The sequence below is a fragment of the Neurospora tetrasperma genome (genome assembly GCF_000213175.1).
Source record: "Neurospora tetrasperma FGSC 2508 unplaced genomic scaffold NEUTE1scaffold_1, whole genome shotgun sequence".
In the NCBI taxonomy this organism is placed as follows: domain Eukaryota; kingdom Fungi; phylum Ascomycota; class Sordariomycetes; order Sordariales; family Sordariaceae; genus Neurospora; species Neurospora tetrasperma.
The window spans coordinates 50391-74878 of record NW_009799099.1 but is presented as its reverse complement, the minus strand read 5'-3'; the positions used below and the strand labels follow the sequence as shown (position 1 = coordinate 74878).

Below are 24488 nucleotides of genomic sequence, written 5' to 3'. Positions count from 1 at the left end.
AGTGCTCGGGATGAAACACTGCTAGCTTGTCTATCTCCGACGCAGGGAGCTGTAGGTTTTGATGCTGTGTTTGGACTTGGTAGAGGTAGATACTGTTTCGCCGTAAGAGGGATCTTGCGTCGCTTGTATACCTACCTACCTCTAAGATTCACAGTGCTTCCTGTGTACCTAATCTGTCGTGTGGGTTGTTGCTGAACTTGTTCTGCAGTAGCACCCAGCCATTTGAGGCGCAATCTCGAGCTTGTGAACTCATGGTGAAGCCGTTGCAGTTATACTGTTTGTTGGCGCTGTTGTTGATGCAAGGTCTGTCCTGTTTCCTGGGCGGTGAGATGGTGGTAAGTACCCAGGAATCAAGCCATGCGATGAGGAAGGTGAGTTGGACAGGTATTTCCAGTCCACTGTATAACTCAGTTCCGTCCCAGTCTCTGTCCGCCAAACGTTCTCAAGCTCACGGCCAAGCAGTCCAAATGGCTACTGACCATTCGACTTGCCATTCATGATATCGTTCAGCTCTCCTGACAGGCATGCGTTCATTTCTGGCTTGTTTGGCTGCTGTCCCTACCAAGAGGTACTGTCCCCCAAGGCGTTGCGTGGGAGTTCGTCCGCGTCTTCCAACACCAAGACCCTATCCCTATCCCTGCGACCCTTTCATCCTCTTATTCGGATGACTCTGTTGCGTCGCCGCCGCCGCCGCCGCCGCAGCAGCAGCAGCAGCAGCATCATGCATCCTTTTCATCCCCGCCATTTGCGCCATCCCCCCATGTCCTTGACCCAGTCCTCCCATCCCTTGGCCCATCCCGCCGCCGCCCATCTGTCCATGTCCGTGTCCGTGCCCGTGTCCGCCGATATTCCCCAACGAACCGCCCATGGCCTGAACCTGCGACTGCGCTTGACCCATCACCAGCCCCGTCCCCGTCCCGGCCGCAGCGGTATTCACCCGCGACCCACTCTGGTTCCCTGTTCCGGTGCCGAAGCCGATATCGTTGTCGTCCTGCGACACGCGTCTACAAGGGTACGTTTCGTTTTTGAGTCCTTCGAAGCAGTTGGTTGGTGACCAGTTGACTGCTGCTGCTCCTGTTCCCTGGGAGGTGCTATTGGCCGTATTGCTATTGAGGGAAGCCAGCGGGGTCGAGGTGGGCGAGGTGAAGAAGGGGTGGACGAGGGCGTCGGCGGCCGTCAAGCGTTTCTCGGGGTCGTATTCGAGGAGCGAAGCGAGGAGTTTGTAGCCTTCTGCGCCTAGCGAGGTCAGAGGGGTGGAGACTGTGGTTTGGTGGTACCATTTCTGAAGGTTTCCGTGCGTGTTTTGCGAAGCGGGCGGTTGTTGCTGGGAGCGATGGCCGTAGGGGTGGTGACCGCCGTGGGAGTGGGAGGTGTTGGTCGACAGCAAGGGCGGCTGTAAAGTGGACAACTGGCTATACTCGGGCATGCTGGCCAACAAGGGCCATCGCTCTCTCGTTGGTAAGCCCATCACGTCCACAATCTTCTGCATCTGATGCTTCTGGAACGGCACCGTCTTCTTGCTATCCATCTTGGCCTCCTCCCCCTTAAAGATCGGCCGAAGACTCAGCAGCTCCGCAAAGATGCATCCTACCGCCCACAGGTCAATAGCCGTCGTGTAATGCTTACTCCCCAACAGCAGCTCGGGCGCGCGATACCATATAGTCACGACGACTTTATCGCCCATGTAGAGGTTGTGAATCGGCTGCTTGAACACCCTGGCCAGTCCCAGATCGCCAATCTTCACTTCTCCGGATGAAGTAACCATGATGTTGGCCGGCTTCAAGTCTCGATGTAATACCCAGTTGGTGTGTAAGTATTGCACCCCTTGCAATAGCTGGTACATTATCGACTTGATCGTCCCCGGCGCGATCGGGTGTCGTGGTGTTTGCGTGTGATGGTGGATGATCTGCAACAAATCATGCTCTGCGTACTCGAAAACCATGAAGATGCACTTGTCCTCGAGGATGATCTCGATAAGCCGGATAACGTTGGCGTGGTTTCGCAGCTCGGAGCATAACGCCATCTCACGCACCGCCGACTGCGAGATGCCCGTGTAGTTCACCACTGCTTCACCTTCCTTATCGGGCTTGAACTTTTTGATGGCGAATTCCCCGGTTTGGCCTTGTCGGCCGGTGGCTTTGTAGACCCGGCCATAGGTACCGGAGGAGATGAAGCCGATCACTTTGTAGCGGTCGGTAATGCGGACTTTGGTTTGGTAGTTTAGGGGGCCGGCATTGCTACGCTGGTCTGAGTCTGAGGGCGGTTAGTGTCGGACTGGACTAGGATATGAGAAATAAATGGGGAGGAAGGCGATACTGACACCCGCGGTAGCTGGTTTCGGCCTTTTGGTTTCTTGCTCTATTTGTGCCGTACATCATGGGGGGTGATTGTATGTTTATAAGTGTGAGGTTGGTGCATGTAAGGTAGTGAGTTGGTAGTGAGAGGCTGGGCAGTCACCGCCCGTCTGTTTTGTGTTTGAAGATGCTCTCGGGATGTTTATGGAAATTGATTATATATCCGGGGACAAGAAACACACTAAAGGGATCATGCTGGGAGGGCAGGATGATGCTTTGTTTGGAGAAATTGGATCAAGTTCATCGACTCACATTTCGGTTTCGGAGGCATGTCATCTGAGCCGTACCCGATCTGCACGGGCCCGGGGGGAAAACCACTGAGAGACTCGGGAATGGATGAGCGGAGACGGTGTGTTAGCGTGGCCGGTAGCTGGGCGATGGAAGCCGGGTTTGAGAGTTTGGAGAATTCGAGTAAAGATGGCCGGTGAGGGTCTGGGAACACGACAAGTCTGGGGGTTTTGACGACGAGTTGGATTGATATTGTTGTCGCAAAGGCAACATCAAAGTGACACACGAAGGAAAACAATAACATCAATTGCCCTTTTCGTCACGAGCGACATGTCAGGCTAGCAGAGATCTGATGATGTTTGCTTCTGTTAGTGTGTCAGCTCTGATAAGCCACTGTATCGCTGCCGGCCTTAGCGCACCGTATCGATGTCCAGAAGGTGGGGTGGGCCACTTCACCTTTCCGTCTTCCCGATGTTTGTCCGGGACCGTCCCGTTCCGCTGTCCGCATCTTGCTTGATGTTGGCGCCGTTGTGGTATTGGGGACTTCTTTCATGGCATCCCAAAAGACCATGACTCTTGACACAAGGCCATTGTTCGATTTCCCATGTGGGAACCAACAAAATCACACCAGCCCAATCCAGCTCTAACAAACTCTCGCATTATCCTTTATTTACCTACCAACGGAAAACATTATATCGCCTGCTATTGTAGTCTAAACAGCTTTCACCCTCAGTTGTCCCTTACCTAGGACCCAACTTCTCCAGCACCCTCGCGCCCTGCTCTTCCCACTCCTGCTTCGTGATCCACATGCTCTCCTTATCCGCCATGATATTCGCCAGCACCGCACCACCCAAGAAGACCATATGCCTTCTTCTCGGCGGGTCCTCGATCCTGACCTTGAACTTGCTCAGCCTCTCCGGGTTGCCTCCCAGCACGCGCGTCAACCACAGCTGCTTCAGCTCCTTCTCCAGTCTGCTTGGGAGGCCGGGGTACATGCTGGAACCACCCGACAGGACGATCGCCTTGAATAGCGAGGAGCGCACGTCGACATCGGCGGCTTGGATAGTGTTGAAGAGGAATTCGGCGATACCCGGCTGGTCGCAATCCACCAAGTGCGGCTGGAACAAGCACTCGGGGGCCTCGAACCGCTCGGAGCCGACACGGATGACGCGGCCGTCGGGAAGGGTGTAGCTCTCGACGAGGACGGTGGTATCTTCGGACAGGCGCTTGTCGAGCTCGAGGTCGTACGAGACGTAGCAGAGCTTTTCCTTGATCTGGCGGACGGTCTCAAAGTCGGCAGTACGGTTCAGGGCGTAACCGCGGCGGAGAAGGAGGGCGATCAGGTTGCGGGTGACGTCGCGGCCGGCCACATCGAGGCGGCGGGTAAGGTGGTTGAGAACCACGGATTCGTAGACGGGAACGATATGCGTGACACCGTCGCCAGAGTCGACTACGACACCAGAGGAGAGACCTGCGCGTTGTCTGTCAGCTACTTGTTTCCTCAAGCCGCCGTGTAAAGGAGCGGTGACATACCCTGAGCATACAATGCCAGCACCGCCTGAATAGCGACATAGACACCTCCAAAGTCGTAGCGCTCAAACATGACTTCGGTCATCTGCTCCCTGTTCTTCAACGGGTTCAAAGGCGGCTCCGTCAACAAGATCTTTCTTCCCCGCGTATCGACCTTCATCTTTTCGTGAAAAGTGTAGTCCCATAGGTGCTGCATGTCGTCCCACTTCTTGACGATGCCGTTCTCCATCGGGTAGCTGATTTGGAGCATGGTGCGGGCGGCCGCGGCCTCGTCACCGCACATGATGTCTTTGATCACAATGTCGGACGAGTCGGAAAGCGATTTGGCTTCTTCGGCGCGGAGAATGGGGCGGCCGACTATCGAGGGGTATTGGAATTCGGGGAAGTTCTGGGCGGCGTAGCCGACTTTGAGGAAGCCGGTACCGCCATCGAGGACTGTGGACGTGGGAGAGAGGTGTTAGCTGGGCGCTGTGTTTAATGTGTTGCTGTGAATGGGAAGTGATTGAGGACGGAGCCCGACGGCGACAGCTACCATGGCGACGGTGATGACGCGGTCAGGCAGATGGGTGGGTGGATGGTGGTGTTGGTGGTCGTCAAGGTAGCTTGAGCTCGAGACACCAGATGGATAAGGGGTTGTTGGCGGAGAAGAGCTGACGTACCAATGGGAGCGTCGGTGTTGGCCATGCTGGGCAGCTGTTTGTTTTGGTAACTTTCAATGGAGTTGCGAATAGCTTCGTCGGGGTTTCGAATATCGAGTGTATATCGGAGCTAGAATGGAAAGCTCCCGCGGGTGAATCAACAACCAAGTGTCGGTGGTCCCGTCGGTCGGTCGGTGCAGTGGTGTCGGTGCCCTGTCCGGGTTACGGTAGCGGAGTGAGTGGACTATGGCACCGCAATTAGCTGGAGTCCAGCGCGGTAGCCTAGCTGGGGGGTAGTATCGATGTGTGGGGTCATTCGCTAACTGCCAAGCTTTCCTTCAAACAGGGCGCCGCTCGTCTGAGCCAAAATAAATGAGACGAATCAACAGGCTAGGTACCTAGGTAAACCAGTCCACTACCGCTCGTCAAGATCATAGAAAAGGCCGTTGCAAGACTGTGATAGGGATTATCACAATTCGAAAAGACCTCAACTAGAGTCCCTTTTACATATTTTCATTCCGGAATTGCCTAGAACTTGAGATCAGAGGTGCTACCAAGACGCTTGGATGCGTAGTTAGCAGTCTCGAGGCAGTATACCCAAGGAGCCAAGGTATAATGTCAAAGGTCTCGATGATTTTGACCAGGACGAGCGCCGATGACAAGCGGGTCTTGGCAGGATTCTGGACCCCAAGGGAGTGGCAGGCATTAGGGTACCCACGTGATACCCCGCATGGGACTCGCACTTGTACTTGTACATGCACCTTGTTGGACATCGTGAGAGATCAGACGGAATGGATCATTCATTCGAGAGTGGGGTTTGATATTGGTTTCTGCCTTCGTTTTATTCTTCATTCGTTGTCATCAAAACATTTGTCGCGTTTGGAAGGTGTGTCCCATTTATTTGGCGGCGCCTTTTCTTATTTTTGCTCACTCAGGCCGTCCATAAAATCGGTATTTTACCAACTCAATACAATACTAGTAGGTTGTTGCCATTCAGGTTGTTCCGTCTTGAAACTTTCATCCAATATTTGATCTCCGTGCTACCAGGCCTGCCATGGACTCAGATCTGACCATTTCCACCTCAGACCACTTATCAATTCACCTCACTTACTCACCCCCCTCGTCAACATGACTACCGCCCACCAAGAACCAATCAGGATCCTGATCCTCAACCCCAACTCGTCCAAGTCCATGACCGATGGCATGGCAAAGTCTATTTCCAGCTTACACCTCCCCGACGTCTGTCTTCCCTTCCCCCTCCACCTTTAGTAACCAAAAACGTGGACTAACACCCCCCTCCAGAACATCGAAATCACCTACTACACAGCCTCCACCTCTTGTCCAGCCAGCATCAACAACGGCACCGACCTGGATACCTCCGCCTCCGTCGTCCTCCAAGACCTCAGCAGCAACCTCCAACTCCTCAAAGACCACGACGCCGTCCTAGTATGCTGCTACTCCGTGCACCGTCTCGTCCCCGGCCTCTCGGAACTCGCTGCATCCAACGGCTTCTCCCTCTCCGTCACGGGCATCTTTGAAGCCTCCGTCCTCACTTCTCTGTCGCTGCTCACGGGCCCGACGAAGAAATGGGGCATTGTCACGACGGGAAAGTACTGGGAGGAGCACCTGACGGTAGGTATCAAGAAATTCCTGGGTCAAGAGGAGGAAGGGGGAAACAATACAAAGTTTGCTGGGGTGCAGACGACGGGGTTGGATGCGGGAGATTTCCATGGGGATATTCCTAAGGAGGTAATTGATGCGAAACTGGCGGAGGCGACCAGGAAGTTGTTGCAGGCTGGGGATGTGGAGTGTGTGGTAATGGGGTGTGCGGGCATGGCTGGACTGGAGCAAATTATTCGCCGGACTGCGATTAAGGAGTACGGCGAGGAAAGGGGGAAGAAGGTCATGGTTGTTGATGGAGTCAGAGCGGGAGTTGGGCTGGTGGCTGAGATGGTGAAAAATAGGATAATGTTTACCCAGTAGGGACGGAAAGGGAGTGGAATAAGCTTTGAAGCTGGAAATTTCTTTTCGAGTGATTTGTACGCAAGGTCGTCGCAGTGCTCCCTGCCTTTTTCCAAGCTCTCGGGGCAGAAGTCACATCGTACAGTCCAGTACTGGTTTGTTTGTTAGTTCGAGACCTCGTGTCAACTTTCCTATGCGTTTTCATGGCTAACTAATGTATAATCTTACCTTGGGCACGCCACGCCATCTCTAATATTCAAAATGCCAAATCAAATCCAACTAACACCTTTTAATTTATCAAAGTAACCTTTAGGACTATTCGAAATACATTTTGTCTAGTGCACTATGTTTATTGTACAGCAGGAGTGCCTGGTGTACCAAATTACGCCCAAAGTTGAAATAAGCAACGCTAGAAGTCAACCTCACATAAGACACAACCACCACCCTCCAACTCCCCCCTTATGCAACACTAATAGTACTATGGTAGGGTGGTGGTGGTTCTTGTTCTGCTGGTGCTGTGCGGGTGTTCGATAGCAGCAGTGGTTTGTCGGGTGATGCAGAAACGGGTTTCCAAGTAATGATGTAGTATCCCATGTCAAGCGGCCAAATAATTAGGAATGTCAAGAATACCAAGCAGAATGTTGTGAGCTGATATCGCCGACTTTTGCCGTTGACGTTCGGGAATGCTGTGATTGATTGTTCTCCGTGCATGGTTGTCCATATCGTTTCGGATCGAACCCAAAATCTCAGGATACTCAGGGCCAACCAGACAATGATGCCTGGAATGATGATGAGCAGTTTGAGATCAAATCCTGTCGTTGCCGAGATCGTACATTCGCTGGCGAGTGGACACTCGTTCGCCAGCGCACATGTGCAGTTTGTCGGGGTAGTCATTTTGGACACTATTACCATTATATCAGAAAGGAGTTGGAGAGACGGGGAAGTAGAGAGCAGAATAGCAAGCAAGAAACATAGGTACCTCTTGGTTCAACGACAAAGGACGACCGCGTGGTTTGAGAACGACAACGATTGGAGCGGCGGCTTGGTTTGGTTGAACGGCAACGAGCGGCGGCTTCAATGGTTTGGTTGAACGACAACGAGCGGCGGCTTGGTTTGGTTTGAATAAGTGTGTTGAGTAGTGAAATGTTGTACGAGAAAAAGTTTGGTTCTCGGGAGAAGAATTTGAGAGGGAGATACGATGGTTCAAGTACGTGTTGGGAGGGCCCGGGTCAGGTTTCCTGTTTCCATGCTTTCATCCTTGTGACAAGTCATCCTTTCCGCACGAGCGAAGCTCACTTCTGCAGTTGCATAAGCTGGTTCGGAGGTCCGAGGTTACGGTTGCCGAGTTTAATGCCTACCACTTGCCAGGTTGGCGGTTGGTTATTGCCTTGTTGTGAATTTGAGATAGAAGGTGGTAATATTGTCTTGCTTGTACAAGGGAAGTTCACTTCCGTTGTATTATAGAAATCCCTAGGTATACTCTGAGCAATGCACGAAACTCTGGCCTCCAAAACAACACGCAAAAGCACAATACAAACGCCCAGCTTATCAACTCACCACTCAGTCCACACGCCTAGTACGTCCCCAAACCTCATCCGCGTTCGCCTTCCCCTTTGTCTCGGGCACGATCCTCACGATAAACAAAGCCCAAAACGCCGCCAGCCCTGCAAAAATAAAGTAAACCCATCCAGCACCTCCCAAAATTCTGTTCAGAGCCTCATTCACCACTGGGAACCCAAAGGCCACCAGGAAAGTGGCAATATAACTCGCACCCAACGCCCAAGACTGTGTAGCGCCCACCGCCTCCTCACCCACCAGCTCGCTTGCCAGGATAAAGGGCACTGGACCCAGCCCGACCGCGAAGAAAGCCACAAAGAACAGGGCTGCTACGGCGGACAAGATCTTGACGCCGAACATGATGGAGAGAGCAAGGACGAGAGACGACACGCCCTGGCCAATGGTAGAAGCCAAGAGACAAGCCTTACGGCCAAACTTGTCGGGCAGAGGCGAGCAGGCAGTAGTAGTGCCTAGGTTGATGATGGAGATGCAAATGGTGAGGAGGCCCGAAGAAAAAGAAGGCGGGAGCAGGTCGCGGAAAAGGGAGACCGAGTACATGATGATGGAGTTAATGCCGCAGAGTTGTTGGGCGAACATGATGCCTACCACGGCGATAATGGCGGGACGGGTGTTGGCATCTTTGAGGGCCTGCACGAAACCGAGATGGGGTTTGCTGGCCTTGTGGGGATGAGGACGCGAAGATGTGGAAGGGGATGGGGAGTTGGAGCGAGAGGAGGTGTCTCTGCGCAACAGGCCCTCCATGCGGTCCTCGACACTGTGAAGGAGGGATTCCTCCTCGCTAGTAGGTCTCCCACTTCCCTGGCCCCATGACTCGACTTCCTCGTCGATATTAGCGTTCTTGCCACGGATGCGCTGAAGTGTCCTCCTCGCCTGCGCGACATCGCCCTTGGCGCTCGCTGTCCACTTTGGGCTCTCTGGCGCCAACAGCAGTCCGAATCCCTGAGCAGCCGCCACCACCACTCCAGATCCTAGGATCCACCTCCAGGCCGAATCGTGACTCAAGAAGTATCCCATGGTTTGCGAGATCAAGATGCCGAGGTTGATGCTGATTTGGGTAAAAGCACCAAATAATCCTCTCTGCGCAGGAGGCGCGATCTCGCTGATGTAGAGGGGTACAATGACCGTGCTGGCTCCGGCACCGACACCGGTCAGAAAACGGCCTGTCGAAAGCACGGGGACGGAGTGGGAGAGGGTCTCGATGAGGGAGCCGACGATATAGAAAGCGGCTGTCAGCTGCATGGAGAGCCAACGGCCTCGAGAGGAGGTGAAGGGCCCGGCCATCAATGCGCCGAAGAGACCGCCGATGGTGAAGATGGCGGAGACGGTAGCAAACTGGGGTCGGGTCATGGGAATGCAGTCGACATCGCTCGAGGAGTTCTTGACGTAGGACAGCAGGCTGGAGATGGTCGAGGAGATGGAGGTTTTGCGGCAGGTGATGACATCTTCGGGGGCGTTTAATTCTGCCTGGAAAGATTGTTAGTAGAGATACTTCGGGTTTGGGAAGGGGGGGGCGTATACCAAATGGAAACCAAACTGAAGAGGACCGAGGGTGCTGACGACTATCAGCACCACCAGGTACAGCGTTAGGTCGCGGAGGTTGGCGGCCATGATTCTGAAGATGGCCTGCACGACGAGGAACGCGGTAAAGACTTTGAGGCCAATCTTGAACGGAAGTACTCCAAATTTGAGTAGGAATCTCAACTAGAGAAGGGTCATGGTATCTCAAGCAACGAAAGGTCTAGTAGGTTGGTGCAATGGAGGAGATGGTGGAATGATGGTGTTGCCGTCATGTTGGAGATTCCGTCGTGTCTCACGATGGAAGTCGACAATAACGGAAGGTCGCTGGAATGGGAAATGACAGGGGACTTGTTGTCCCCGCGCCGCTATGGGTTGGGCCTGCCAAGTCAGCGGGGAATGGGCTGGGGATCCTGGCGCTTACTTCCTGTACAAACAGGAATTAGGAACTGTTTTCGGTAGAGGTCATTTTCCTAATCGCATAGACATGGCCCAATGCTAAACACTTTGCAACATGACGGAAAAGAGGATATTGAAATGGTAAAGTGAAATGTCGGGAATTGTAGGGGAAATTTATTCTTCGGAACAGTAGGAAAATTCGTACGAAACTGATGGTAGAGATATCTACCTACCTCCGTCGGCACCTACACACTCCCCTACGCAGCTGTGTCGTCGGTGCCCGGTCTTTGAAAGGAGCATTGATATGGTGCTATTTTTGGAAGTACCTGTTAGGGCATGTATACAAAACCGCTGTACGCCCTAACATGCGACGGAGAAAGACAGCCAACACTATGTGTTTAGTACCTCGACGCACGTTATATTCCAAAGCAGTGACCACGCGGGCGGATGCAGTCGATATATGTACATCCAAGCGTCTGCTGTCGGATTATTGTGACCTCTCTACACATCACAATATACTAGCAACAGCCTTCTTCCAGCAGTTTCTTGGCTAACTCGGGCCAGATAAGTACCTTCCAATTAGACTGTCCATGTTCGGTTCCAGTTGTTTTCCCGACCACTTCTACGGTAGGTATTGACCTTTCACTTCCACTTGGGATAGGAACTTGGTGAGCGGAAGGCGGGAGTAGGGACGGACGGTATATTACGGCAGACTTCAGTTGTACCTTCCACTTCGATATGCTCAGGCTTCTCTTCTTCCCCCAAACAGAACTCGACCATTGTGCCGTCTCCATTCGGTTTGCTTCCTCAAATCAATCAACATCCGTCATTATTGATGCTTCATTTTCCACCTCAAGCCTCACACCATGACCGCCATCGTGACAGCGCATGCGCGCTCAGTCCTGGAAACCCCGAGCCACTGAGGACATGCTTTCACCCGAGATGCAAGGCCATTGGGTAGCGGCGCGCGCAAGTGCCCGGCATGTCTTCACTGCAGCCCAGTCTGCTGCAGCCCAGCATGGTGGTCGACCAGGAGGCCTGCCTGGAGCCTGCTTGGCCAACATCCACCTACTATACAGCCAGCCGGGGTTTATCATATGTATAGGTAGGTGGAGCGCCCCGTCGCCATGTCCTCCCACGGTGGAACACTTACTCACAAGTTCAAGTTCAGGTGTCTAAGTAGCATCTCGTCTCTGAGAACACGCCGCCATCGAAAAAATGTCCGGCCTCGAGGCCTTCGGGCTCGCGTGCAATGTCATGCAAACTATCGGCTTTGCTATAGAAATGGCATCCGTATGCCACACCATCTTCCGTACCGGCTCCCCAGATCCCAGCATGACAACACTGCTGGCCCATTCCACCCAAATCACCACGAGTCTCAAAAGTTCGATATCATCCGCGAGGCCAGTTACACGGGATGACAAGGAGCTGCTCGATATCGCAAACAAATGCCTCGACGCCATTTCTGCTCTCAAGGTTCAGGTCGACAAGCTCACCCGTCCCTCTGCCAAAGGCAAAGTCCTGCCCTCATTGCGATTGGGTTTACGGGCAAAGTTCAAAGAAGGGAATATCGACAAGCTGGAGAAGAAAATGCGCGATTACCAAAAGGTCCTCGAGTCCGGCCTTCTTCTGCGTATCTGGTAAGGCCATGATGTATCTTACAACAGATCTAATTGTTTGTTCGCGCCGGCTGACTGTCCAAATCATCATGATGTGCAAGCAACCAAAATGACGCGCTTCAACTGAAAATGGAAACCGGTTTTCAACAACTCGACAGTACCCTCCAGTGCTTCGTAGAGGCTGTCTCTCGAGGACAGGCTAATCTCCAAGACCTCATGAAATCGATCCCTGATTCTATTGTGGAAGTAGTCAAGGCCGAATCCACGGTGCAAAATGCCGCAACCACAGTCATTGCTTCTGAAGTCAAAAAGACGCAGGCAATGATCAAGGAAACGTCCCTGGAAGCTTCCGCGGAGGAAAAGCGACAACGACTTCTCAAGAGCCTCAAATACGACACTATGGGTGAACGTCTTGGCCAGGTCAAAGCGGCTTTTGCAGGGACGTGTAGATGGATGATACAGTCAGCACCGAACAGTATCCAGAGTGTACCCGATGGAGAGAACTTGACACCTGTCTGTCCACATCGCACAACCCACGAGAACAACCTCTCGTGGAGTTGTTTTCCTTGCTGGCTGGAATCCCCAAAGGACAAAATCTACTGGATCCAAGGCAAGGCTGGATCTGGAAAAAGCACACTCATGAAATTTCTCGTCACCAATCCCGCTCTCTGGCATCCCCAAAGGCAAGCTGACGGCCAAAATCTCATTCTTTCACATTTCCTCTGGGCCGCCGGCTCGCCGCTTCAAAAAAGTTTGCGTGGGATCCTTCTCAACCTACTTTACCAATTGCTATCCAATGATGAGCACGCCCTTGATCACGTTATCGACACTTTCCCCGACCTCAAGCTCAAAGACCTCTGGGGAGATTGGACACTTGAGGACTTGGAGAGAACCATGATGGACTCCCTCCACGCCATCGCAACCAGACCTGTGTTGATCTTCTTGGATGGCCTTGACGAGTTCGGATCATCCAACACAAGCGTTGCTGATGACCCGCGCGATATGCTTGACCTAGTGGCGAGGCTGTCAACGTTTGATAATGTCAAAATGTGTGTTTCCAGTCGACCGGAGGCTGTGTTCAAGAATAAATTGGGCGGCCTATGCAGTCTGCGGCTACAGGACCTTACCCGCTCCGACATGGCGAAATACGCCAAGGCTGAGCTACTCTCAAATGAGGTCGTGGGTCTTGAGAACCAGAAGGAATATCAGAAACTTGTCAACAAGCTCTGCAACATGGCTGATGGTGTCTTTCTGTGGACTGCCCTTGCGGTCCGAAGTCTCTCAAGGGGTCTCACCAACGAAGATGACATATCCGAACTGTACGCTCGGCTGGACAAGATGCCAACGGGCCTGTACCCACTCTACAAAGACATGTGGGAGCGCCTGAACGAGGATCAACATCTCTACTGGAAAGAGGCGGCTCTGTATTTCCAACTGGTCATACATTGGTGGCGCATGCCTTCCCACAAATTTGAGAAACGCTGCACCACGTTCCATCTCCTTGCCGCCTTCGACCCGTCCATTTCCCTGGCATATCTGAATCACGACACGGCGTCCTTTCCCGCGGATCTAGAGGCAAGGTGTGAAAAACTTGGGAAGCGCGTAGAGACACGCAGTGCCGGGCTTCTAGAACATGGTGATTATGGCAGCATTGACTTCATTCATCGATCCGCACTCGAGTTTCTAACAGATACTCCAGAGGGCCAGCAGATTATGGCACATGACAGGTCTACCTTCAGCGAGCTCCGGTCATGGCTATTACAGGCTGATGTCGCCAGAGCGTACCTCATGATTATGAAACCGGTTAATCCTCATATATTCAGGCACTGGCATTCTCGCTGTCCAGATGACGGGGCACTTTATTTAAATGAGCTCATGCAAGATGTTCATCTCAATTGGGACGACAGCGCATTACCAGGCGACGTTCAGATCATGCTGCTCGAAGCATGTAGGCGTATACTCGAAGTGGACGACATCATGCACACAACGGCGCGTCCGTTCGATTTTGCAGGTTCCTACGCCGTACGTGGGTACCACAATATTGTTATCCCTTTTGTCCGATATCCTCAATTTAGTCCCCACATGGACGTTATCCGGTCACGACCTTACCTCATCTACCTCTTCATTACATCTACCGTAGGGCCCTTTCCCCACACAAGATCCAACTACGATAGAGTGGTACTAGGCAAAGCCAAAGTGGGTGAAGCTATTTTGGCTGAACATCCTTTTCTTGAGTTTTCAGAACATGTCTTTTCCGCTACCGTGGAAGGCTGCTTCTCCAATGGTAGTAGTCGGCAAACCTTGGAGGCAAACGAAAGAACTGCAGTGCTACTTCTACTTGCTGCCTTGACATGTCCATCCTACTTTGGAACCAAACAGACAAAGCTTTCGAAGGACCTCGAAATTTTGTCTAAGCCACGGATATATGTGGAAAATTTCTTCCAGCGTTATCCACAAAATGAAGAGAAAGTGCTTCTGAAAATATGGAAGAATTCGCCGGAGGGTGACAACTGGCACATCGACATTGAAATTATGGGGCATGAGTTAAGGCACATGGACGAGGTGGTGGTCATCGAATGCGATACAGCATATGCCGCAGAGCTCTTGACCCTTGGACGGGCTCGTCGAAGAGAAGCAGGTACTGGCGAGAACAAGGCGGCCACGGTGACGGACAAGGATACAATATGGAGACGGGCAGCGGGACTGAAGAAGACCAATCCAAGGGTCCTGGTAGCAGGGCAGAAGAAAAACGATGAGCATGAGCCGTGGATTTGGGAGCCAGCCACTTACGACGATGCAAATAGCGTCCTCTCCAAGCTTGAGAATATTCGCTTGGCGCAGAACGAGAGTTCCTTTTGGATACCAGGGTTACAAGACAGCCTGAATGAAATATGGGGGAGAGGAAACCCTCTCACAGAAGAGGAATACCAGAAGCTGGCTGACGCCAATTCTTTCAACAATTTTGCGCTGGAGTTTATGAAGAGCTTCAAGAAGTTGACCTGCTCGGCAAATCACTTGCCTTGGTTGGCAGAGTATCGGAAGAAGAAAGAGGAGCTGATGCGGCTTACAGGCACGCCGGTAGAAAGTCATTACATCCATCAATCGTGGGGGTTTCATTTGTAAGACGACAACTACCTCTAACGAAGATTAGCCTGGATTTCCAAGAGGGCGAGCGGATAGAGCGAGAGTGGACATGGAAGTAAGGTGTTGAGATAAGGGCAGTCACCACCCTCGACAAGCACAAGTCACTGTTCACCTCTAGCACTTTTTCCCCTTTCCCCATGCATCCCCTCTCGAATCACGCCCCGCATGCCATCACGCGCCTCACGCCTTTACTCCAAACGTCTCCCCCTTATATCCACCAGCCAAATACCTCCTCACCCCTTCCTCCAACGTATCCAAATCCTCCTGGTTGACTTCCAATACCTCATTATCATTCTTCTCGTACAGCGTGCCGCCCCGAGCCCAGATCCTACGCAGCGTGACGAGAGTAGCCCAGGGATTGGGCTGCGGGTTGTCGCTCTTCTTGTCCCAGAGGACGTCCTCGAGCGATTCAATCTCAGGGAGCGGGGTCTTGATGACCTCGAAATCGAAGCCGGTTTGCTTCTGGAATTCCGAGAGGACTTCATTGGGGGTTACAATGAAGGATTGGACTTTGAGGGCTTTGCCGAAGGATTGGGCGGGGTGGCGGAGGGTGGCGGTGACGAATTTGCCGACGCTGGGTGGGTGTTAGTGTATGGGTTTGATATGAGGAATAAACAGGAAAATCACACTTACTCCCACATGGTACAAAACCCAACCTTGCCCTCGCCATCACCAATGATGTACGCCTTCTTCTCCGCCGGCACAAACCCGCCAGCCTGCTCATAGCCAGGCGTGGGATAAAGCCACATGTCAAAGTACGGCCCAGTAACCACATACGTGACCTTCAACCGCTGAATCTTCTCCCTGATGTGTTTCCTCAGCGCCAACTTGCCCACGTGCGTCGGCTCCTGGGCACTCTTCTCATTATGCGCCACATCCGTGCCAAACTCGGACGGCAAGAACCACTGCACGCTTTGTGAGTGCTCAGCCGCGTCGATGATTTTGGGTTGGTACTTGAGCGTAGCGCGGCCCAGGCAGGAGATGACGGTGTCGAACTTGCCGTCTTCAAAGACCTTGGTGAAACCTGCTTGGTCGAGGGATTCGACGTCGCCGGTTACGACGTTGAGGCCTTGGGATTGCCAGTGCTTGATGAGTTGGGCCTTTTGGGAGGAGGGGTTGGAGTCCCAGCCGGGACGGGTGAAGAGGGAGAGAGTGGTGTAGGGTTTGGGAGTGGCGGCAGAGAGGAGGGAAGAGGTGATGTAGGCGCCGATGGTGCCGGTGCCGCCTATGATGAGGACGTTGGTGGGTTTGAAGTCGCTGGACATTTTGGGTTGGGGTCTGAGTGGTGAGGTGTGAGGTTGGGTGTGGTGGTGGGCGATTCTGTGGGTTTATCAGTCGGAGCTCTACACGTCGCGAACGAAGGAGATATAAATTGTTCATTGTACTAATTCCAATTCATTCTTCCATCAACCTATATATGTATTTCTAAGCACAAGTTGTCCAAGCACGTAAAGGAAGTGAAATTGGGTGACGCTGTGAGTGAGTGTCCCACATTTGCCCCGCACCGGGAGCAGTCCGGGTGACACCGGCGAAGATCTCCCGACTCTCGAGTCCGCCCCGGGACATGGACACGGCATCGCAACCGGAGGCAATGTGCTTGATGTTTGTTAAACGGCGGCTTCCTATGTCAATGCCGGAAGACTTGGCTCTGAGTTGATGATGGCCGACGGCCGCTGGTTAGTGTATCTGCCCCGACTTCCCATCAGTAAAGGACGGACCCTACATCCGTCATTCTTGCTTTCGCTGGACGGCTGACAGAGGTGACTGATTCAATGGCAGGGGACTTCAAGACCCTTGCGCTGGGGCAGGCAATGGGTCCTCCCATGTAGAATATGACCCCACTACTTCCAGATCCAACCATTTCATTGGTCAATGATTCAAAGCTGCAGCCCAGCGGCAGGCAAAGCAATCAACAATTTTTTTGTTTGTTCGCATCGATAATCGCGAATTCAGTTGCGAGGTCGACTTGAAGGCCCATTCAGTTCGCAACCACCACGCGCCGCCGCCAATTGCCAGTCACCCCCGCGGTCGCCAACACCACCCAGTCGCCCATCATGTCTCAATCAGTAGTCGGCTCGCCACCACCCACAAAGTCCGAGAAGAAGCACAAAGACAAGAAGCGCTCCAGAGAAGAGGCCGAAGAGGTCCCCGCCGTTGAAGATGCCCCCAAGAAGCACAAGAAGTCCAAGTCCGAGTCGCTAGAAACCGAGACGGCCGACAAGAAGGCCAAGAAGTCGAAAAAGTCCAAGAAGAGCAAGGTAGAGGCTGAGCCAGAGCAGCCTGAGGAGGAGGAGGAGGAGAAGGCTGAGCAGGAGGCGGCCGTCGCATCAGAATCCGAGGCCGAGGAAAAGAAGAAGCGCAAGAGCAAGGACAAGAAAGAGAAGAAGGAAAAGAAGGACAAGAAGGACAAGAAGAAGCGACAAGCATCCGCCACCCCCGAGCCCGAGACCACAACCGATGCGATGGACGTCGACACCACTACCTCCTTCCCCACTGACGACGACGCCGACTTTCCCTTCTACACCCAGGTCCACTCGCTCTATGTGCCCTTCTACCCCTGCGGTTTCGACAAGCCCATTACCAACGTCGCTGCCCAACACCTCGAACCTCTGCTCAACCACTACTCCCCCGTCCTTCGCGGCGTTCTCCTCCGCTATACCAACCTGAACCTCTCGGAGCGCCCCGTGCAAGCCTCCGTCATCAACCCGCCCACCGACAAGACCCCCGCCCTCCTACGTTCGGTTGACGAATACGCCGTCGGTTTTGCCTACCTGACCTTTGACGCACACATATTCAAGCCCGCCCGCGGCAAGTGGATGGAGGGTGTTGTCCAGCTGCAGTCCGAAGGCCACATTGGCGTGCAATGCTGGGGGAGGTTCAACGCCAGTATCGAGGCCAAGAGGCTGCCGAAGGGGTGGAAGTGGGTAGATCTCAAGGGCGACCACAAGTCCTACAACCAACAAGAGGAGGAGCAGCAGGAGGAGGAGGAACAACAAGAGGAAGAGGACCAGCTGGATGGCGAAGAGCTGCAGGTTGTCGAACAAGTGCACACGACCGGCTACTGGGTCGACGCCTCGGGCAAGAAGGTCTCGGGCAAGGTGCGCTTCAGAATCAAGAACTTTGACGTCGGTCTCGCCGGCGATTACGGCTACCTCTCGCTCGAAGGCACATTCCTCAACGACCAAGACGAGCGCGCCCTGCAAAAGGAGGAGCGCGAGCTGGAGCGCAAGCGCCGCTCGAGGCAGAACCCCGGCGGTCTCCTCAGGCCAATGAGCAGGAGGGTGCCCGAGTTCAGCATGACCAAGTTCGGCAAGGAGGAGGAGGAAGAGGATGCGGGCCAGAGGACCGTGTTTGCAAAGGTGACGGGCAAGGAGGGAGATGTTACGCCGGATGATTAGGTGTGGTCAGGCCTTACGTGCTCGGGGTCGTCGCCGGTTAAGCAACCAAGGGGAAGCAGTCAAAGAAGTAGCCCGATGACGCCGAGGAGTCCGGGGTTTCGGTAGTGCCTGAGACCTTTTATCGTGGAGGCTGAGGTTGGTGCCGAGACCGAGGCCCTGTGGAAGTGGACCAGGTTATGCCAACCAGTGGATGTGGATGTGGGCATATAATTTCATGTGTTTCTCTCTCTTGGGTCGGAGTTACGGGCTTGTATGTGTTTTGTCATTTGCGTTTTCCTTTCTTTTTCTGTACGAGATACATACTACGTTTGATAGCAAAACCCCTTCAACTGCAATGGTGGCACATAGACACCATCTTTGATCATGTTGGTTGGGGAAAGGGGGCCATGGGAAACAGGGGGCTGAAAGGATTAGACTGATACCATTTGTCTGGGCTGTCGTCTTTTGTGAAACCGTCTAGGAAGTCATGTGGGAATACACGGCACAGTCACTGAAGTTCACGAGGCGACGTCGTTGGTGGATGGGTTGAGAACGATCTCGTACCGGCACTTTTCTCCATACTGTGGTACCAGGGCAGTTTCGACTTCCCGGTTTCTGCCCTGCCCCGGCTGTGGACTCTGAGCTCGTCCATGTCCAAAAATTCTCCATGTCAGTTGGGCAAAGTGGCCTCTTTTACTTTCCCCTCTATTTATACCTCCAGTGGTCATTCCATAGAAGCCCGAATGGTCGTCATGGTCAGTCTTGTTCACTCTTGTCCACGGGCACATTGCTCTTGTTAGTGCATGACGCTAACCGTACCCATGAACAGGGGGGTCCCTAACAAAGAGTGTGCCCATAGCCCTAGCGGCAACATTTGTTAGTGACGTCGTAAAATTAGACTTTAGCCTGGGCCTCCACAGTCGTTTCAGCCGTTCGTCCCGTTTTCATGGAGTGACGTACATAATGAGGGGTTCCGTCCCAAACTTTATTTTCCCCTGACCTGACCAGCATTCGTTGCGTCGTTGTCGCTGTCGTCTTGGTCGACAATAATACTTACTTACCACCACTCAACGCCGTCGTCTCAACCCGAATCTGACTCGGTCCAAACTTTCCATCCACAGCCATGCTTCCAGTTCCTCTCATCCAGCTCCAATGCGGGGTCAACTCGTACGAATGGGGAAAGAAGGGAAACTCGTCGCGCGCCGCCCAGTTTGCTGCCGCCTCGCTTGATGACAACGAGTTCAAGATTGATGAGGAGAAGCCATATGCCGAGGTAGAAACACACCCGTTTTGTTCTCCCTCGTGTCCTCATGCGTCAACCGCTAACCTTCACCACCCACAGCTATGGATGGGCACGCATCCCTCCAATCCGTCCAAGGACAAACACACTGGCCGCACCCTGCTCGAGCTCATCCAAGACAATCAAGCTCTCCTCTCCCCCGCCATCGCCGAGCGCTACCAAAACAAGCTGCCCTTCCTCTTCAAGGTCCTGTCCATCCAGAAAGCCCTATCGATCCAGGCCCACCCCAACAAGAAGCTCGCCGAGAAGCTGCACGCCCGCGACCCCAAGAACTACCCCGATGACAACCACAAGCCCGAGATGGCCATTGCCATCAGCGACTTCGAGGGCCTCTGCGGCTTTCGTCCGTTGAAGGAGATTGCCCACTTCCTCGACAACGTGCCTGCTCTGCGACAGCTGGTGGGTGAGGACAAGGCGAAGGCATTTGCCGAGACTGTCAAGAGGAATGACGGAAACGAATCGGAGGAGGCCATGGCGGAGAACAAGAAGGTGCTACAAAGTGCTTTTGGTGCACTCATGGCTTCATCTGAGGCGGACATGACTGCTGCTGCCGAGAAGCTTGTTCAGTCGGCCAAGAGCGCCGGCGCTGATTTCGCCGGTACCACTGTGCCCTCGCCAGGCGGTGCCAAGCTCTCTGAACTAGTCGGTCGCCTATACGGACAATTTGGTGCCGACTACGGCCTCTTTGTCCTTTTCTTCCTCAACTTTGTCGAGATGAAGGCGGGTGAAGCGATCTATCTCAGGGCAGACGATATCCATGCCTACATCAGCGGCGACATCATCGAATGCATGGCCAGCAGCGACAATGTTGTGCGCGCAGGCTTCACCCCCAAGTTCAAGGACGTCGACAATTTGGTCAACATGCTTACATATGACTTTGCGCCTATCGAACAGCAGAAGATGGAGCCCACCGACTACACCCAGGATGTCAAGAACAAGCGCGAAGCTGGCGCGACACTGAACCAGGCTGCCATCGACACCCAATCAGAGATTGTAGAGTACAACCCACCAATCGAGGAGTTCAGTGTCATCCGCTCGTTGCTCAAGAGCCAGGGATCCAAGGTCACCTTCAAGCCCATTGACGGCCCAAGCATCATCATCTGCACCGAGGGTCAAGGCAAGATTTCAGTTGGCCCCAAGGTACAGGAGATCAAGAAGGGCCACGTTTTCTTTGTCGGCGCTACGGCCGAGTGTGTGCTCGAAAGCGAGGATGACCAGTTTGAGACTTTCAAGGCCTTTTGCGTGCTGGACGAGCAAAGTAATGGGAATTGACTACCCAAGCTATGACGGGGGAATCACAGTCGGAAAAAAGAGGTGGGAGTAGGGCGTATGCACCCCAATATCGTACAATTTCTCTTCTCGTTGCTCAGTCAGCTATCAGTAATGATTTCGAAAGCTTCACCGCCAGGCGCGGGTTCCAAGTTCAGCTTTTTTCCCTCTGGAGATCTCCCAATCTTCTCTGCCACATTCCAGTGTATCCTCCACGCCTCGCCCAGAAGGTTCCAATCCCCACAGACTCCCATCAAGATCTGGAGCTATCCCGCATTCCAACCCTTTCTTGACGTCTCGTGTCATGTGCGTGCCTTGGTCCTCCCTGGAGTTTCTTTCCTTTCTTGTCTGCTACGCTCCAACTTACCCGCATTTCCCAGCGCGCAACTCCTGCACCTGCAATCTCCCACATCGCATCATCCTGCTTGCTAATTTAGCTTCCCCAAGCGCACCTTCAATTCGCCGATCCCGATGAGCAGTCCCAGCCAGCGCTGCAGATGAGGTCTTTTCTTCTTTGCCTCTTACTCACTTACGAGAACATGGAACCCTCTGCCAACCTGACCCCGACGACAACCCGGAAGGTACCCGACATGAACGACCTGCAAGTCACTTTTGAGGAATAGCACTAGGCTACCTGATGGGAAGGCATACACGAATATGAGAAGCAAGGAAGCCAGGCATATGGGGAAAGCCGGTACACGGAAAGCCTGGCGAAGCATGCGAGAAGCAACGCTACCCAGATTTGTGGTGCCCCCCCTTTTCTTGAGGGTTGAGTCGCTAGGTGGGGGACAGACGACGGGGACGATGAAGGTGGTATAAAGGCAAGGAGGGGGAGGGCATTACCGTATATGCAGAAGAAACTCGCGTATCGTCAACATGTCTCCTCTTTAAGCGCCCGGCAGCGCAGAACGGGCGCTCCCTAAGCCAGCATATGCAAGCAGACCTATACGAGGTATGTGTTTGTTTAGTCAGTCTAAACTTGAGAACATTACCCACCATCCACTCCAACTAGGGTGCGGTTCAATGTACAGGTTCGCGCTTATCCTGCCCAGATTTGTGCTGTCCCCTTGTTCTATCTGGCCTGGCGCCAAAAGAGGAGATGGACTGGCGAGCCTCGGCAAATTTCTCGCGGTAGGCTGTGTTGGTTGGAGAAGGGACTTCGATGATCCCCAGGGGCAGCTTTTGAATTGCATGACTGACAGGCAGCAGGAAATCTTGTCGTCAGGAACCAGAACTAGGGTGGTCTATGCGATGTTCGCATGCCGCCGCCGAGGAGACTGGAAAGAGCAACAAGATACCTACCTACCTATACGAAGTCGTGAGGATGATGCAGTTTGGATATGATACCTCAAGACCAAAAGCATGTCATCTGTCGGTCCTGCTTGTTTCACCATGAGCCATGTCATGAGTCATTTTCGGTCCCTTTGCGATATGTCTTTGAGTGTTTGGATGCGTCGGGGTCCGATAAACCAGAGCATCGGGATGTGATTTGGATTCAGCTTGCATCTCTCTTGGTCTTCAACACTGGCAACGAAACCCGGTTTACCTTGCAACTGATCCTACATACCCCTACCCCAGACATTGGATCATGCCGAGGAGATCAAGCTTCGTTGCCGAGTTGTGATCCCCTCTTTGGGCATAATTGACTTGCATCAATATTTGCACGTACATTCTCACTTGGGTCACCGCAACAAGATACGCACTCAGTGTGTTGGATGGGTAAGGCATGTCTGACGAAAAGGGGCGCATGCAATTGTCAACAAGTCACCAAGCAAGGCAAGTCAACGTCCCCCTGAATTGCCTCAGGTTGATTTGCCCACATCCTACATTGACTCGACTTGGCTTGACATTGCTTGAATGTGCCTACATTCTACCTAGTTGGCTTGACTTGCCTTGCCAGATCTCTAACTAGGTAGGTAGGTTGAGATTGGCTTGTGCTTGAGATGATTTGCCTTGTGATCCACGTTCGCTGGACGGACTACATTGGGCGAGACGTTGACAAGAATTGTCTATAAAATACCGTCTCCCCTTCGCGGAACAGAAACATTTTTTCATCACAGCACCCAACACTCCAAAGTCAACAGACCAAGCAAACTACTACTACTACCTACTCACTTCGCAACTCAATCCACCCTCAGTCTTGTCAAGATGGTTCAAATGACCGCAGTCCTGTTCCTCGCGGCGGCGAGGTGAGTCCACCTTTTACACCCTCTCATCACTCTGTGCTCGCTGACACCAACCTAGCTCCGTCCTTGGAGGTGCGATTCCCGGGGACTACTGGCCCAAGAACAAGGTCACCAAGACCGTCACCGTCACCGCCACCGAAACCGACACCATCACCAACACTGTCACCGCCACCGACACCATCACCAACACTGTCACCGCCACCGACACCATCACCAACACTGTCACCGCCACCGTAACCGACACTGTCACCGAGACCGATACGGTTACGGTCACTGTCACCAAGAAGCATGGAAAAGGTCATCACAAGTACCCGTACTACTATGTGACCGCCTCTCCGACACCCAGTGAGACTCCCAGTCCCTCTGAGACTCCCAGTGTCTCTGAGACTCCCAGTGTCTCTGAGACTCCCAGTGCCTCTGAGACTCCCAGCGCCTCTGAGACTCCCAGTGCCTCTCCGACACACTATGCCTGGAACAGGCTGTAAAGCCCCGACACCTCATGCACGAAACATTGCGCTATGTTTCGTGAAAGTTTATGGTCACCTTGAGGGCCATGAGATGTCTGCTTGCATTACTTTGGAGGATAAAAGAGAAGCAGAAGATGGTACTACACTAGGTATCAACGAAGGTGAAAGTCTTGCGGCTTTTGACTTGGCGGAAGGGATACATCAATGTATTTCGAACATTTGGGAGACCCCAGTGTTCAAAGGCGCCGGTGTATACTTGGCATTCCGGCTGGACCATGTCCGGTCCGAAGTGCCAGACACAGCATCGGGTCTTAGATACCTAGGTAGTTTAGTCATCTAAAGAGAAAAGGTCCATCAATCTTCTACACACAACTACATGTGCTTGCCCAGTGAAACTGTTATTAGTTTGGGATTTACCTTGGGTTGTAATCGGTTGGACTGGACGCTGCTGAGCTCCACACAAATTCCAATGTCGAGCCGGGCTCTATCAAGGTCAGCTCAGGAATGGATGTTTGTCTTCATGACATCGCCGAGGTGCGGGAACCACCCATTGCTCACATGTACAGAACCGGAGGTCTCTCATCACCCACACCAGTCCTACCTACCCCAGATATTGGTTCATTGACTCGGAGCTGCTATTTATAACTTCCCGTCCATGGAAACCTGGATCCGAGATCCCAAACCGTGGTAGCATCGAAGTTCACTCGCGGAACGTTGACAGCTAGTGCAGTCAAAAGTGCAACACCAATCTACTCGGTAATAACGAGACAATTTGGAGGCGATGGCTGATTGGCTTGCCTTACACTCAGCTCCCATCACCACCGCACAACACCAAGGATCGCAATTCCAAAGCACAGGATCCGTACAAGAGGGGATTGTCGAGATCTCTTGGCTTTCTTGATCCTCGGTTCGTGATGGCAGC

General features: G+C 53.1%; 10 protein-coding genes across 10 annotated transcripts; 5 read left to right on the top strand and 5 right to left on the bottom strand.

Moving 5' to 3' along the window:
• Window positions 1–631: 631 nt before the first annotated feature.
• On the bottom strand, window positions 632–2378 carry NEUTE1DRAFT_74813 (serine/threonine-protein kinase prk1; the record flags this gene model as incomplete). The annotated part of the gene is made up of 2 exons (XM_009849126.1): window positions 632–2247; window positions 2321–2378. The coding sequence occupies 2 exons, from the start codon at window positions 2376–2378 to the stop codon at window positions 632–634; spliced, it is 1674 nt and encodes a 557-aa protein (XP_009847428.1).
• Window positions 2379–3219: 841 nt separating this feature from the next.
• Window positions 3220–4924, bottom strand: NEUTE1DRAFT_143590 (uncharacterized protein; the record flags this gene model as incomplete). The annotated part of the gene is made up of 3 exons (XM_009849125.1): window positions 3220–4053; window positions 4116–4547; window positions 4772–4924. The coding sequence occupies 3 exons, from the start codon at window positions 4794–4796 to the stop codon at window positions 3323–3325; spliced, it is 1188 nt and encodes a 395-aa protein (XP_009847427.1).
• Window positions 4925–5596: 672 nt separating this feature from the next.
• NEUTE1DRAFT_119348 (uncharacterized protein) lies at window positions 5597–6975 on the top strand (the record flags this gene model as incomplete). The annotated part of the gene is made up of 3 exons (XM_009849124.1): window positions 5597–5728; window positions 5798–5989; window positions 6053–6975. 2 exons carry the CDS (start codon window positions 5879–5881, stop codon window positions 6731–6733), a joined length of 792 nt encoding a protein of 263 aa, XP_009847426.1.
• Window positions 6976–8069: 1094 nt separating this feature from the next.
• NEUTE1DRAFT_119346 (uncharacterized protein) lies at window positions 8070–10070 on the bottom strand (the record flags this gene model as incomplete). The annotated part of the gene is made up of 2 exons (XM_009849123.1): window positions 8070–9754; window positions 9809–10070. The coding sequence occupies 2 exons, from the start codon at window positions 9896–9898 to the stop codon at window positions 8273–8275; spliced, it is 1572 nt and encodes a 523-aa protein (XP_009847425.1).
• A 1352-nt stretch (window positions 10071–11422) lies between these two features.
• NEUTE1DRAFT_37225 (uncharacterized protein) lies at window positions 11423–14579 on the top strand (the record flags this gene model as incomplete). The annotated part of the gene is made up of 4 exons (XM_009848878.1): window positions 11423–11844; window positions 11982–12782; window positions 12885–13845; window positions 14373–14579. 4 exons carry the CDS (start codon window positions 11423–11425, stop codon window positions 14577–14579), a joined length of 2391 nt encoding a protein of 796 aa, XP_009847180.1.
• A 333-nt stretch (window positions 14580–14912) lies between these two features.
• Window positions 14913–16289, bottom strand: NEUTE1DRAFT_115599 (uncharacterized protein; the record flags this gene model as incomplete). The annotated part of the gene is made up of 2 exons (XM_009849122.1): window positions 14913–15541; window positions 15601–16289. 2 exons carry the CDS (start codon window positions 16230–16232, stop codon window positions 15148–15150), a joined length of 1026 nt encoding a protein of 341 aa, XP_009847424.1.
• A 56-nt stretch (window positions 16290–16345) lies between these two features.
• Window positions 16346–16623, bottom strand: NEUTE1DRAFT_115598 (uncharacterized protein; the record flags this gene model as incomplete). Its single annotated transcript, XM_009849121.1, has 1 exon — window positions 16346–16623. One exon carries the CDS (start codon window positions 16542–16544, stop codon window positions 16374–16376), a length of 171 nt encoding a protein of 56 aa, XP_009847423.1.
• Window positions 16624–16942: 319 nt separating this feature from the next.
• NEUTE1DRAFT_74801 (uncharacterized protein) lies at window positions 16943–18372 on the top strand (the record flags this gene model as incomplete). Its single annotated transcript, XM_009849120.1, has 1 exon — window positions 16943–18372. The coding sequence occupies one exon, from the start codon at window positions 17022–17024 to the stop codon at window positions 18363–18365; it is 1344 nt and encodes a 447-aa protein (XP_009847422.1).
• Window positions 18373–19375: 1003 nt separating this feature from the next.
• On the top strand, window positions 19376–21069 carry NEUTE1DRAFT_119344 (uncharacterized protein; the record flags this gene model as incomplete). The annotated part of the gene is made up of 2 exons (XM_009849119.1): window positions 19376–19617; window positions 19687–21069. The coding sequence occupies 2 exons, from the start codon at window positions 19468–19470 to the stop codon at window positions 20914–20916; spliced, it is 1380 nt and encodes a 459-aa protein (XP_009847421.1).
• Window positions 21070–22858: 1789 nt separating this feature from the next.
• Window positions 22859–23790, top strand: NEUTE1DRAFT_143583 (uncharacterized protein; the record flags this gene model as incomplete). The annotated part of the gene is made up of 2 exons (XM_009849118.1): window positions 22859–23102; window positions 23158–23790. The coding sequence occupies 2 exons, from the start codon at window positions 23062–23064 to the stop codon at window positions 23582–23584; spliced, it is 468 nt and encodes a 155-aa protein (XP_009847420.1).
• Between the last annotated feature and the right edge of the window lie 698 nt (window positions 23791–24488).